The sequence below is a fragment of the Camelus bactrianus genome, chromosome 17, assembly GCF_048773025.1.
Source record: "Camelus bactrianus isolate YW-2024 breed Bactrian camel chromosome 17, ASM4877302v1, whole genome shotgun sequence".
Lineage (NCBI taxonomy): Eukaryota > Metazoa > Chordata > Mammalia > Artiodactyla > Camelidae > Camelus > Camelus bactrianus.
The window spans coordinates 10,234,911-10,249,889 of NC_133555.1; the positions used below are offsets into that span (position 1 = coordinate 10,234,911).

A 14,979-nucleotide genomic window follows, 5' to 3' on the forward strand; every position below is an offset into this window, starting at 1 on the left:
TGCCGGGAAAACAGATGTGAACAAAGCAGGCTCTGTTGCTGCCCTCTGAGAGTTTAGAGTTTACATGAAGCAGTAGATAGGATCGAAAAGGGATTGCAGTTAGAGTTTTAATAGGGTATTAAACAAGGACAAGTCATGGTCCTTTAGTAAACTTTTTAGATTTTCCATTTCAGTGATTTAAGTCGTTTCCATTATCATTGGGAACCCACATTTACTCAGTAGGTTTTTAAAGATAAACTGTATATGGTACTTTTTTATTTGCTTTACAAAGTAATTCAAAAAGAAAAAAGAACATAAAGGAAACAATATACACAAATGCATAAAGAAGTGGAATATCTCCCTGCCTCTTCATTCCTGCCATTAGCAATGTGATGACTGTTGCTCCGGGTCTATTTCCATGGCATGTGTAGGTGTGTATTATGTAGAGTTTTGTCTAAAGGAATGAGTATCCTAAAGAATTTTCACTTCTTTTTGTGACGAGTCATTCATTGGTGTACGGAGGGATTTCACTCATGTCAGGGTGATTTTTGTGGTGGGGGTCCACCAGCTGTTGGGTGCTGACTGGCGGCAGCCGGCACTGCACGCAGGTTCCCTTGGGCTGTGATGGCATGACTTCCCGTGTTTCCCCTTTCGCTGCAGATGGTCCCCATCCCTGCCGGAGTGTTCACAATGGGCACAGACGATCCTCAGATAAAGCAGGATGGGGAAGCACCTGCGAGGAGAGTTGCTATTGATGCCTTTTACATGGATGCCTATGAAGTCAGTAATGCTGAATTTGAGAAGTTTGTGAACTCAACTGGCTATTTGACAGAGGTAATGGGGTTGGGATGGGGAGGAAGGACTTCATCAGTTGACTACTTCTTTTTTTTTTTTCTAACTATGTGCCCAACACTGTGCTAAGTGCTTTGTATATATTTCGTCTAATTTGTGTTATCATGGCAATCTAGTGAGGCAGGTTATTTTTTAGGTCGCAAACTGGGGATCAGCAAAGTGATTTGGCCTGAGGCCCACTGCTAGTTAGCGGTGGAGCTGAGATTCAAGCCTGGCCAGGGTGACCCCAGAACCTGTCTTCGTAGCCATCATGCTATAGCGTGTGAGTGCTTTAATCTGCCAAAGAGGGCCTGTGGCCACTCAGGCTTTTTGAGAGAATAACATGTAAAGTAAGGCCATTTTTCCCTCTCAAAAATTTGCAGTTTGGTTGTTCCAAAAGCATTACGTAATTCATAAATGATGGATGCTGAAGTACAGCTTTTCATTTTTGTGGTTTTATTCCAGTGCCTGACGACTCATTGGCTTTCCTTTGGCAATTCCAGGCTTTATCCTGTGGTCACTGAATCACAAAGCAAGCTTCTGAAAGTGGATGTTTGTCCTAAATGGGAATAGAAAGAGAGAGGCTTTCTAGTTTATGAAAGTTTCTGTAAGTGTCTAAAATATCCTTATGTAGGTTTTCCACATTTTTCTCTTACCAAAGGACTCTACCCTTGCCTTCAGTTTGTAGAGTCCCTGTCCTTTTTTTTTTTTTTTCCCCAGGCCAGAACATCTTTTTATTAGGAAAAAAAAATCAGATGAATACTGAAAGCAAACAACATCCAAATTTGGCTCTGCATTTCTTTGGAATTTCCTAAAATACACAGAATGGTTGTCTCTTTGTACCTCTTTGTGGAGAGAGGTTGCTGTTCTTTTTGTCCCATAAAGATGCTCAAAGATCAGATTCCTCAGTAGCCTGCTGAGGTTAGAAGACGGCTTTCAGGGCAAGAGGCTTCCCTGAGACTAGGGCTCTCCCTTGGGATTAGGTAGAACAAGCAGAACTTAGGGCATCTAGGAACACGGATGGGGAAAGACTGCACCTCAATTTCTGTTACCCTCCAACTGAAATTGGGCATTTCCTTCAGTTAGGAAGCAGACGACGCACCACAGTTGTGGTAGCCGTGCCTATGATTTTGTCACCAATAGAAATCACAGATGTTTTTTGTCACATTATTGCTGTTGCAGAGATTTTAAAATACTGTTTGCCTTTGTCCCCACCTTAGAAGTCATAATTATGAGATCTGCCACTAGATCTTATTTAATACACGAAGAAAGGAGCATATATATATACATATATATATATGTATATATATATTACTATAGAACAAATTTCTTTTGTTAATATTTTGATATGACTGGTTTTCTTTGTAATAGTACTGATTTTATTTTATACACTTAACCCTTTCATTCTGAGAAGGCAGTCCTTAAGCATCACCATACTGCCAAAGGGGTTCAAGGCATAGAAAGGGTTGAAAACCCTGCTTTGGATAAAATACCTCATATTTTTATGGCACTTGGCAGTTTTTTCCTGTTTCTCCAACTTCATTTTCGTCACACTTCCCTCGCTCACCATGTTCTAACCTAGCCCTGCCGTTCTTGTTTCTGTTCCTTGCAGACTTGACATCTCTTTCCCATCTTGGGGGAGCAGCCCATGTTTTCCCCCTGCTTGGAATTTCCTGTCCCCATTGTCTGTCCCCCTTTTGCATGGCTGGCTCCTTCTCATTCTCGAGTCATCTCAGCTTAAGTATCCTTCTCAGGGAGGCTTCCTCGGTTTGCTCTATCAAAAGGAGACTTTTCTCTGTACTCTCTACCTTACAAAGTCAAGTGAAGTTGTAATTATTTTCTTCCTTTCTTTCTTTGACTTGATCTTTTTGTTTGTGCCCTCATATATGAGTGCTCTAAGGACAGAGACCACGCCTATGTAATACTGACCTTGTATCTCTGTCATTTAGCCCCAAGCCAGGCATCTGGTGGGTGCTGGATACATGTTGTTGAGTGAAGGAATGGTCTGGGTCCTCACAAAGGGGAACACAGGAGGAAGAGCAGGGGTGAAGAAAAGACAATGAGCCTGAATCAGGGAAGGGAGTTTGAGGTGCTCACAAAGACAGAAATTCTGGGACCCAGTAGAGCGTTAATACCATCTCGTGAGGAGAGGGGACTGGAGGCAGAGCTGTGAGTGTCATTTGAAGTGCTGGCGGTAGTTACAATGGTGGGATTTCAAGAGCTGGTCTGTGTTTCTCAAAGTGCGGTCTCAGATCACCTATATTCGAATCATCATCTTAGCTGTTCATGAGTGCAGGTTCCTTAGCCTCACCCCAGACCTCCAGAATCAGAACCTCTGGGGTTGGGGAGCAGTGATGTGTAGTTTTAACAAGCTGGCCAGTTGATCTCGACTGCACAAAGTCTGAGAGCCAGGGGTGTAGAGTAAGAAGAGCAGAGGGCCAGGGCAGAGCACTGGGGGGCAGCAGTGTTTTAGGGGCCAGAAGAAGAGCCTGTGTATTTCAGGAGGTGAGTAAGAAGAGTCAGAAAAGGCAGAGGAAAACCAGAAGAGGAGAATCATGGAGACCCAGGGACTAGGGTGGGTGTTTGCAGATGGGGATCACATGCAGCAGAGAACACCAGGCAGATGGGGACATGAGACAGTAATATTAAATACAAATAATTAAAATACAGATTTCCATCTAGTGCTTGAATTTTCCACTGGACATATGTAAGCATAGTTGACACATTAGTGGAGCTAGAATGTATCAGAATATCAGCAAACAGTGCCATTTGATTCTTTCAGCTCGATTCCAGGAGCAGAACAAAGGACAGAGGTTGATTATGTAATCTGACATGTAAAGAATACTATTATTTCCCAAAGCCATTTGTAATACTTGGGGGAGATGTGTTTCCATCAACAGGAGCAATCACATTCTCTAAAGCTAATCTCTGCCAGTCTGCATTCTTATCAGCTAAATGAGCCTTAAATGAAAACGGTTGCTGTAAGTGACATTAACTTGTTTTAATAGGAGGCCAGACGCTTTTAGAGTCATTTCTGAATCCTTTGGGAGGCCATAAAACAAAGTGGAGTTCATTTGGACCAGAAGAACCACTTTAATAGTATGCAAAGAAAGTGGCACATGTGAACACGTTACTACAACGTTTTCTGGTTTTTTATTTCCTTCCTTTCCTTTAGGCTGAGAAGTTTGGTGACTCCTTTGTCTTTGAAGGCATGTTGAGTGAGCAAGTGAAGTCTGATATCCAACAGGCAGTAAGTAATGTTTAAACAGGCTCTCGTATTTCTCTGCTGCTCATTGGAAAGGGCTTGGGTGAAAAATCCAAACTTCAAGTGCTGCCCTCCTCTCTCCCTAACACCTCACCATCCTCCTGCTATAGCTTTGCCCGTAGAACAGGCCTGTGGACCAGGGCTCCTTATCTCGAGGAAAACAGCACAGACCCGGGACGGGATCTGAAGTATTGGGTCTGACTTGAGCTTCTGTCACGTGTACCCAAGTATCAGTGGAGTTCAGCTGGGCTTTAGACGCTCCTGGGTTTCTTTTACTCTAAGTCATTTCTAGAATGGAGGGGTAAATGTTTTTCTCCTTCTGTTCTTAAAGTCTTAGTCTCGACAGATGCTCGTACGAAAAGAGAGCTTTCCATTTAAACATTCGTGAATTCCCGTGATCAGAGTAGTATTGATTAAAAGGCCCCTTTGCTCTGGATTTTCCCAGGAGGTGAGCCCAGGCCCTGGTCCTTACCATCCAGGGTGTGCCGTTTCTCATAGCGGGGGCCCAGGGAAGTCGTGGAAATGGTGGGCTGGGCCTCCCTAAGCACCTCTGTGGTGGATGGAACTTGGGATTCCTGTTCCAGACATTTTAGCAGGTTTGTGTGTGTTTGAGTATTTGTTTACTCACAGGCCTTGTGAGCAGGCAGACGATCTATAAGGGGAGGAATGTGGGTAAGCTGGGAAGTGAGGGTTCACAAAACAAAGAGGGCCGAGGGCACAGAAGCAGCAGGAGGTGGAGAGAGAGGAGAGGAAGCGGGCTCAGCTGACTCACAGGAGACGGACTAAGATGCAGACCATGAAAGCCAAAATTCAGCCCTCGTCTTCGCTTGTTCTTGTACAAGTTCCCTTTCATCTCCTGCCTGAATTTCGTCTTCATGTGTTGGCGCCGCTGTTTCTGTCTCATGAGCAGCAGCACCGCCAGAAAAATTAAACTGTCCTGGCTCGAGTTTGCTTTCATTTCAAACTAATGAAGCAAAACTTGAGGGGAGAAGATGAAATAAAACCAGACTTGCTGTCAAGTCATTTATGGGAGAAGCAGGCCACTTGTATGTATGTATTTTAGATAAAAGTCTTAAAAACATGACCGAGTTCCATCTGATTTTCAGAGCTTTCTTTGCTCATTGCAAGTTTATATTCCAAGTCTATTATGTCATCTGATAGACCCCCTCCTTTTTTTTTTTTTCTTTTTTTCCCTTTAAAGGGCTTTGAGGTCAGATTGGCGTCTGTCGATGAGTTCAGGTTGTGGTGCCCTGTTTTGTGCCTGGGAGTTCAGATGAGGAGGGGCCTTTTCACTCATTTTTGTAATTTACACTTTCAGATAGGAGGCCTCTTGTCACTTGGGAGTCTTGGAACATGTTAGCATAAAGGCAGAGGCCGGTTATTGCTGGGCTCTGAAGGCGCCCCGTTAAGTCCATGGTGAAGTGTGCGCGCTGGTTACTGGGACGAGGGCAAACAGCTCTCACCGGGTCATAGTGCTGCTCACCCGTTTAAGTGCTCATAATGGAAAAGCAAACCTTTTAAGCATGTTTAGAAAGGGTTGGGACGAGTCAAATGAATCCCTTGGTGATCTGAGAGAGCTCTGTTTTTGTTTTTTCAACCCCCTCCTAGGTCTTGACATACTCTTATGCACCAGACCTGTTTTTAACCCAGTGATTCCAGAAGGGTAGGACAGGAGATGGTCCACGAGATGATGTTTTAAGTGAAACAGGAGATGAGTTGAGGTGGTACCTGGCCCAGTCTAAGAGGATCCCGAATCACTTAGTCTCAGGTCTCTTTCCGGTCCTGATTAGGTTCAGCAGAGAGTCTCATTTGGGTGCTAGCCTGTCAGTAACACTCAGCAGCACTTGTTAGTCTCCTTTTTAACACAGAAAATAGATCTCGGAACCTTCTTTAGGCTTCAGTGGCTGGCTAGAGTGTCATAGTAGAGTTTACTTTTATGTGCATTTGAAACGTAATTATTTTATAAAAATGTTTACTTTCACGTGATTGTCTTGAATGTTTCTTTCATGTAGTTATTTGAAAGGCTTCATATAATTATTTTACATAAATACAGTTATTTTAAATGTAATTACTTTAAATGTCATAAATTTTTTTTTAACAGGTTACACAAGTGATAGAACTTTTCCTTCTTAGAAAAAGCCTTTTTATTGTAAAAGAAAACAAATACAGAATATCAGGCAAAGTAAACGTGTAGCTTACTGAGTTATCCTAAGGGAAATGTGCTTGTAACTACCCCCTAAGCCAGAATTTAGAATTTTGCTACCTGCCCCACCATCCCCATCCATGTGCCACACCCAGATCACCAGCCCTTCTGTCCCTGAAGTAAATAGTATGCAGCTTTTTAAAGTAGATGCTTCCCTGCATTTCTCGATAGTAGTATCTCTAGGTGTACATCCCAATGCTACTAGTGCTTAATCTTATCCATTTAAAGGAAGTTTGAGTCTTTTAAGACTCAAAAGAGTATTGAATTTACAGGTTTCCCTTCTATTACCCCGCTCCTCCCTAACCCTGGCCCCTGCCCCCTATTTTTCCCCCTAGCAGGTTGTCTGTTGAAGAGTCCAGGGAGTTTAACCTGTAGACTTTCCCGCAGTCTGAATTTTGCTGCTTGCTCTATCATGGTGCGGCTCCCCTGTTCTCTCTGTCCTGTGAGTCGTCCTGCAAATTGGTAGCTGGATCCACGGACCCGATCAGACTCATGCTGGGAACCTACAGCGAGACCTCAGATAGTGACGTGTTCTTTCACCAGGAGGCACTTAATTAATGTCTGCTTCTTCCTCTTTTTGTGGTGTTACCTGCTGTTAATGCTCAGTTAATTCATTGGGAGTTGGAAATTGTTGCTAATCTAATAGGTTTTTTAAAAATTAATTAATTAAGGTACCTTTATAAAGAGACGGTTCCCTCATCTTCTATTTTCTTAACTGTTGGTACAGTTCATACAGGAAAGATGGGATAAATGCTTGATTCCTTACTAGCTTTTAAAATAATGAGGTGGTTCCCTCATTACATTACTACTTTCTAAAAGTGGCCAATTAGATCTCTTTTTAAAAATATTAAACATTTAAAGAATATTGTAAATTTACATGCAGTTGTAAGAAATAATACAGAGGTCCTGTATACCCTTCCCCCAGTTTTGTGCAGTGGTAACGTATCACTATAGTACAGTTTTGCAACCAGGAAATTGACAGTTGATACAACCCACTTATCTTTGTCTGGTTTCACCAGTTTTATATATATATTCATTTGTGTATTTAGTTCTATATAGTTTTATCACAAACGCAGATTTGTATAATCACCAGATAAAGAAATGATATCTTCATGAACCTGTGGATTTAAAAATACCTTATGGGTTTTATTTGCTTGGAATCATGGTATCTTTTGAATATCAAATTTTTACTATTTTGGGATATTGAGTGCCCTTCAAGTTCTTGTGAGTTCTCTTTTTTTCCCTCTCTTTTTAAAACAGCTTTATTGAGATTTAATTTCTATCCCATAGAATTCACCATTTTAAGTGTACAATTCATTCAGCTGTTTTGGGTGTATTTATAGAATTGTGCAGCCATCACCACAATCTCACTGTAGAACAGATCCATCAGCCCCAAAAGGAAATACATACCCATCTGCAGTCCCTCCTCATTCCCACCCCTGGCCTTAGGCAACTGTCCTGTGTCCTTTTGAAGTAACCCTAGTAATTTTTCAGTGTTTCTCTGCTTTCTGTAACAAGGTCTACCCCCACTCCACAGCCTGGAATCAGCCATTTCTTTAAGAAACCCTAGTACCATTTAGTAGAAAATAGTATTTCAAGGACCCTGTCTGGGTTCTCAGTGTGCTCACTGCCTAAGGCTGGTCATTGTTTCTAGGCCTCTTTGGTGGGCAGAGCTGGCATAAAATGCCTGATGGGTTCATACCGAGGTTTCTAGTTCAGAGTTTATAACTTAGCCTGCTGTGTTACATGAATCTCCTTTCTTCCACACAGAGAATCCTGGTTCTCAAGGACGCAAGGGATGATAGAATCAAAATAGCTCATAATTACTCCTTTATTTTATCCCGTTTTACTTACGTAGCTGTCTCAAAATAACAAGACTAATGCTACCATCACCAATGTAATTACTGAGACCAGGTCAAAAAAACTTTTACATATGCTTTTCCTGTTTCTCTCTCAGTTTTAAAACTGTACTATTTCTGTATTATCAGAGCATGTGTCTATGACATAGAGTACTCAGTTCTACAAGTAACTCTGTGTTTAAAGCTTTCTGTGTTCGCTATGTCTCTAATCATTTGGCTTGATGAAGCCTATTCTCTGCTAGATTCTTAAGGAAGTGGTCATGGGCACTGTATTCTCTAAGTTTCTGCATGTTGATGATGGTTTGTCATTGCCCTTTATTTAAAGTCAATTTTGCTGGATGTGAACTCTTTGGTTCATTCTTGAGTATCTTAAATATGTTATTTCGTTTTCTTTTGGTGTAGGCGTGGCGGTTGAAAGTCTGATGATAGTCAAGTTTTCTTTTCCTTGAAGGTTACTTCTTGCCTAGATATCCAAGGCATTTTTTTCTTTTTCTTTAGTATCTAGTGATTTTTCCAGAATGTATCTTGATGTTGGTCATTATGGGTCAGTTTTCTCATATATGGGATATGTTCCTTCAGTTGGTAGCTTCACAGATTTATTTTTTCCCTAATTTCGGGAAATTTTTCTTATGATTATAGTTTCTGCTATTCTTTTTTCTGTGCCCTTTTGTTTTATTCTTCAGGAACTCGTAATATATCTGTTTGTAAGTTTCGTTTTCAGTGTTTATCACTTTCTTTTGTTTAATTTTTTTATTCAAGTATAGTTGATTTACAACGTTGTGTTAGTTTCTGGTGTACACCAAAGTCATATATATATATGTGTGTAATATTTTTCAGATTCTTTTCCATTATAGTTTAATATAAGATATTGAATATAGTTCCCTGTGCTATACAGTAGGACCTTGTTGTGTGTCTCTTCTACATATAGTAGTTTGTATCTGCTAGTCCCCAGATCCTAATTTATCCCTCCCTCCCCCTTCCCCTTTGGTAACCATAAGTTTGTTTTCTATGTCTTATCACTTTTAAATCATTTCTCTCTCTTTTTTTTTAATTAATTTTTTTTCTTCCTTTTCATCTTCTTTGTCTCTTAAATAATCTTGTGTTCATTTCTGAAATGACCTTTTCTTTTTAGTTGTTTCTTGACTTCTCTACTTCATCTGAGTGGGCTGATCCTGATTTATTTTGTTCTCTCATGAATCATTTTCTTAATGTTGTTGACCTCAATTTGAAACGGTGTGTTGCAGGCTTTTTTTGAGCGTGACTGCACCTTTAGGAGGATAGCTAGGGACAGAAGGTCCAGGAAGCTTCTGGAACTTCTCAGGGCTCCTTCTTCAGTTGTGCTCACGTAGGGTTCAAAAACGTGGCCTCCTGCTTCCTCAGATTTCCCGCATCCCTTCCCCTCCACCTCTTCTCCTTGTTACTCTTGTCCCTCGTCTTCTGGAGTTTGATTTTATTCTCTGAGATTTCTCCTTGGTAAGGGGCCCTATTCTGGGAGGGAACCCTGGCAGGTCAGCGTCAGGAATTCGTGAGGGAGGCCTTCATACGGTCCCCCCTCGGGCCCCTCACACGCACTCACTACCCAAGCAGAACGCCTTCCAGTTTGCAGTGGAAACTGTGGTTTCCACAGTTTCTCACCCTGTGGTTCTCTGCTGTCCAGTGATAGCTGTTGGCTGCTGGTCACAGCTCTGATGGCCTGTTGCTTTCTCCCGCTTTCTCCCGCCCTGCCACACCTACCGCGCAGGCTGGATGGCTAGTGGAAGGTTTTCCTCACCTACTTGTAGTCTGGCCTTGGTGAATGAAGGTACCTTGTTACATAGACTGGTTGTGCGGGTTGTTCTTGGAGTTTTGGTGTTGTTATCTAGTTGCTCTGTTTGGTTTTACATGTAGATTTGGAGAGATTCAAAAACTATGCTGCTGCTGCTGCCTTCTTGTTTTGTTTTGTTTTGTTTTGTTTTGTTTTTGTAATGTATAAAATTTTAAGGCAAAACTGTGATCTGACTCTCTGGGTTTGCTTGTAAAGATAAGCTGTGTGAATTTAATGGTTTAACACAGAGTACACGTGCATGCCGAAATTCACTTATTTGTGACTATTTGGATTCTGAATTTAAAATAAGGATCTTAAAAGGTATAGATTTCAAATCCTTGAAAGGATTAAGGCTGACTTTTGCTGTTGTTGTCTTTGTTTGGGGTGTTTTACCCTAGATAAGTTACTGTTGAAAATGATGGTATTTAAGATATTTAATTTCTAAAAGGTATGTTTCATTTTTATACTGGTGTCCTTAATGTGTCTCTTAAATCCTTGACAGAGGAATAGCCATGGGTTGGGGAGAAAACAGTTGCTCTTGGTGGGAGCCTAAGAAACAAGTGATCCTCTATTTGTTTGTGGTTTGACACTTTCAAAATTGTTAACAGTTTAAGGAAGCACATTCCTAAATAAGTTTAAAGTTTAGTTCATGAACTTTTTTCCTGAATAATACAGGACCAAGGTAGGCTATTTTGAGACGTTCTTTTCCACTGAAAGCCAGTTTCATTGAGGATCCAGAATTACCAAGGCTTCTTCTTTTTTCAAGTAAAAAAAGGCACTTTCAGACAGTCATATCCTGCCCAGGTAATGCTGGGTACTTTGTTGTTGTATGCTGCTGGGCCAGGACAAAAGGCAAGGAATAATGCGTCCTGACTTTCTCTCATTCAGTGCATCCTGACCACTGAGGGAAGATGCTCATCTAGAAAGAGAGCCACGAGTAAGAATGTGGTTCACTTACCTAAATGTGCACAGGTAAATGTATAATAAGAAATGCCTTGAGGCATAACAAGATTCTGGAAGTCACACTGCAATATAATTTTTAGAAAAGCTTTAGTAAGTTAACTGCAGTGTGCTTACTAAGCCAGAAGGTGTTCTGAAAAGTAAGTTCCAGTAAATAGGAAAAGAAAATTAAAATAACTCAAAATACATTGCTCCGCATCGTTTGGGATGTTTGAAGTTTTTCTTTTCTAGTAGTCTCACCAGCATTGCCCTGAACAACCTCAGTTCAGCGTTAAGAATTTGTTCTTTTATACAGTTACCAAGACTTTTCTTTCCCAGACTGATTTTAGGGCTTGCTTATTAGGAGAAGCCATAAGGAAAAAATCACAACCTTTGAATCAGAGAGACCTGGTTTTGAATCTTAGCACTGCTGTTTACCAGCTAGTTTTGGGAAAAGTCATTTAATTTCTTTGCTCCTCCCTTTTTGACTTTAAAGTTTGATACTTAGTTTAAAGTTTTTGAGTCTTATTTTTTAATGGAAGCCTTTAGTCTACAGATTTATTTCTAAGTGATCCTTTTAGTTCCATAAATTTTCTACTATATTTGTAATTGTTTATCCCTAAATATTTGCTTATGTCCAATAGCATTTCTTCTTTAACTCATACATTGTTCATAAGTTTTCATTTTTCAACCTGCAGTTACTTTATTATCATTTTTGGGACTGATTTCCAGCTTGGTTGCACCATAGTCAGATAATGTGGCCTGGGGGATATTGGTCCTTGAAATTTGTTGCGGGTATCTTTATCACCTAATGGGATGGTCTTTCGTAAGTATGTCACGTGTATTTGAAAAGAATGTGTCTTTTTTTTTTTTTCAGTTGGGTGCAATATTCTACATATACCCATTAGAGAAAGGCAGTTACTCTATTGTTCAAATTTTCTACATCCTTACTGACTTTTTTTCCTATGCTGATCTCAGTAATTGCTGAGAAAGATGGTAAATTTGATCATTTCTCTTAGTGATTATGCCCATTTTTGCTTTATGTATTTCAGAGCTATGCTATTAAGCTTAGAAGTATAAGTATCTAAGTTTAAAAGTATATTTTCCTATTGAATTCAACACTTTTTAAAAAATTAAATGCTTAATCATTATATAGGAATTCTCTTTCTTCTCTAATGGTTTTATGTTAAAGTCTGTTTTGTCTGATATTTACACAGGTACACCAGCTTTCTTTTGGTTAACATTTATCTAATGCATACTTTCTTATCTTTTCATTTTCAATTTTTCTCTGTCTTTATATTTTTAGGTATATCACTTATAAATAGGTATTAAGGTGCATTTTTAAAAAGTCCATACTGACAGTCATGGTCTTTCAGTCAAAAGTTCAGTTGTTTATATTTATTATGATAACTGATATATTTGGATTTATTTCTACCATTTTATTCTTTACTTTCTCTTTATCCCATTTTTCCTCTTGTTTTTCACTCAGTCTCTTGCTTTAAAAATTTTTTTTCCTTATTCCAACTGTGCTTACCTTCTTTGAAGTCATATACTGTATGTCTCTTCATTTAGTACTCAAACTACCTTCTTTAATACTCATATTTAAAGTTTGAAGTTTAGTTCATTAACTTTTTTGCTGAATAATACTAGGACCTAACTCTAATCATCTCCATCCAACTTATACATTACTGATAGCCACTATTTCATCCTAATTTGTTTGCCTCCTCCAATATTTAGACATTATTAATAAGACAATATATGTTTATCCCTGTAATTACTAATATCTGGGCCCTCCATCCCTTTCTGCATCTCAGACTGAATGCCTCTTCTGCCTAAAGGACATCCTTTGGTACATGTTTTTGTTATGAATCGTTTTAAAATACTTTTATTTTGTTTCATTATTGAAAGATATTTTCATGACGTAAAAATTTTAGGTTGGCAGTTTTTCCTCCCAGTGCACTGAAGGGCTTACTTTACCGTCTTCCAGCTTTCGTTGTGTTAAGAAGTCAGCCGTCAGTCTGTTGCTGTTCCTCTGAAGGTGATCCGGCTCTGGCTGCTTTTAAAGTTATCTTCTGTCTTTGTTATTCTCCAGTTTCATTGTGATATGTCTAGTTGTTGATTTCTTTCATTTTTCTTGCTTAAGTTTCATTGAGCTTCCTGGCTGAGGACTGGTTTTTTAAACAAATCTAGATTACTCTTAACCATGATCTTTTTGAATATTGCCTTTTCCCCTTCTCCTTTACTTCCCTCTGGGACTTCAGTAAGATGTTGGTTAGACTTTGTCACTCAATTTTCCATGTCTCTTAACCTCACTTTTGAATGAGTGTGTGTGTGTGTGTGTATATGTGTATATATATATATATATATATATATATAAAATATATAAAATATTTATAGTATATATACATATATACATTTAGTGTTTACATATGTATATACTTTATGCTATATATCTATAGTATATGTGATTCATTTTAATTTCTGTTAGCTTTTGGCTGTATCTTTGATATTATTTTTTAGTAGTTGCTCTAAGAATTGGAGTATCCTATACCTAACTTCTCAGTGTCTACTATAGAGTTAATATTTTACCACTCCAAGTAAATATAGAAGCCTTGTAACCGTATAGATTCCTTTACCCTCCCCCTATGTTATAATTGTCATATATAGTACATCTGCATATGCTGAAAAAACTCGACAGTGTTATAATTTGTGCTTGCAGCACTCGTGTACGTTTTTATAATGTAAAGGAGAAAATCATCTGACAGTTTACCTGAACTATTTCTGTTGTTCTTCCTTCATTCCTGAAGTTCCGTGTTTCCCTTCAGCTGAAAAAAACTTCCTTTAGCATTTCTTTTAGAGCAGGTCTCATGGTGATGAATTCTCTCAGTTTTTCTTCATCTGCAAATGTCCTTATTTTACCTTCATCCTTGAAGGATATTTTCACTGAGTGCAGAGTTCTGGGTTGACAGTTCTTTTCTTTCTTCACTTTAAAAGTATTGTTTCACTCTTTACTGGTCATGTGGTTTCTAATAACAGTCATTTGAATCACTGTTCTCTTATATGTAATGTGTTGGTTTTTTTCCTGGCTTGCTTCAAAATTTTAAGAAAATCTTTTGTCTCTAGCAGTTTGATTATAATGCTTTCAGACATTGTTTTCTTAGAGATTATCCTGTTTGGGGTTTGTTGAGATTCCTGTGTCTGTAAATTTATGTCTTTAACCGTATCTGGGGGAGTTTCCAGCCATTATTCCAAATATTTTTTTCAACACCGACCTCTTCTCTCATTTTGGGATTCCAGTGCGTGATTTTATGCCAGAGCTTCCTTAGGCTTTGCTTATTGTTTTAAAATTGTTTTTTTCTCTCTTTTCTTCAGATTGTATACTTTCTATTGACATGTCTTTTAATTTTCTTATTTTCTCTGTTGTTTTCATTATGCTCTTGAGCCTGTCAAGTGAATTTTGTATTTCAGATACTGTATTTTGCAATTCTAAAGTTTCCTTTTTAAAAACAGCTTCTGTTTCTCTGCTGAGAATACCTGTCTTTCTCCTCACTTCAGGACCATTCCCCTTTACCTGAAGCTGAGGGTTATAATCGCCACTTAGGCTGTTTCTGATAATTTTGATGACCCAACATCTGGGTCATCTTGGGGTTGGCACCTGTTCATTTTCTTTTCCCTTCAGTATTGAGTCTCTGGAGAAGGTTCATTTGTTCTTGTTGTTGTTGTTTTTAAGGCAATCAACCTGGTAACCTGGGTCAGTGTAGATCAGAAGTTTTGTCTGTTCTGCTGTGGTTGGTGATTCTGTGGCTCTGTTCGTTCATTCACAGCACTGGAGTTATTTTTTTCTTAACTGTAGCTAGCACTTTACTTGGTTAGTCAATTTCTTTTAGGGATAATAATGCCTACTTAGTAACGTATTGTGAAGATCAAATGAAATAATATACATAGAACTACCTAGTGGTATGGTATCTAGCTCATAGAGAGCCTTTTAGTAAATGTTGTTATTCTGGTTTCTTCAAATGGGCTCTCTCTTTGCCTGGCCTAAATGAAAATTTAGTTAAATTTCCTTTATTTTACTTCTGCCCATTTGTAAGAATTGGTA

The 14,979-nt window shown here is 39.1% G+C and overlaps 1 protein-coding gene across 2 annotated transcripts in view; it reads left to right on the plus strand.

The window, feature by feature from the left end:
- Positions 1 to 14,979, plus strand: part of SUMF1 (sulfatase modifying factor 1) — a 77,630-nt gene that overhangs the window by 9,281 nt on the left and 53,370 nt on the right. For both annotated transcript variants that reach the window (XM_010962391.3, XM_074344445.1), the window contains exons 2-3: positions 640 to 813; positions 3,986 to 4,060. In XM_010962391.3, coding sequence (XP_010960693.2) covers positions 640 to 813; positions 3,986 to 4,060 — 249 coding nt within the window. The remainder of the gene's footprint in view (positions 1 to 639; positions 814 to 3,985; positions 4,061 to 14,979) is intronic.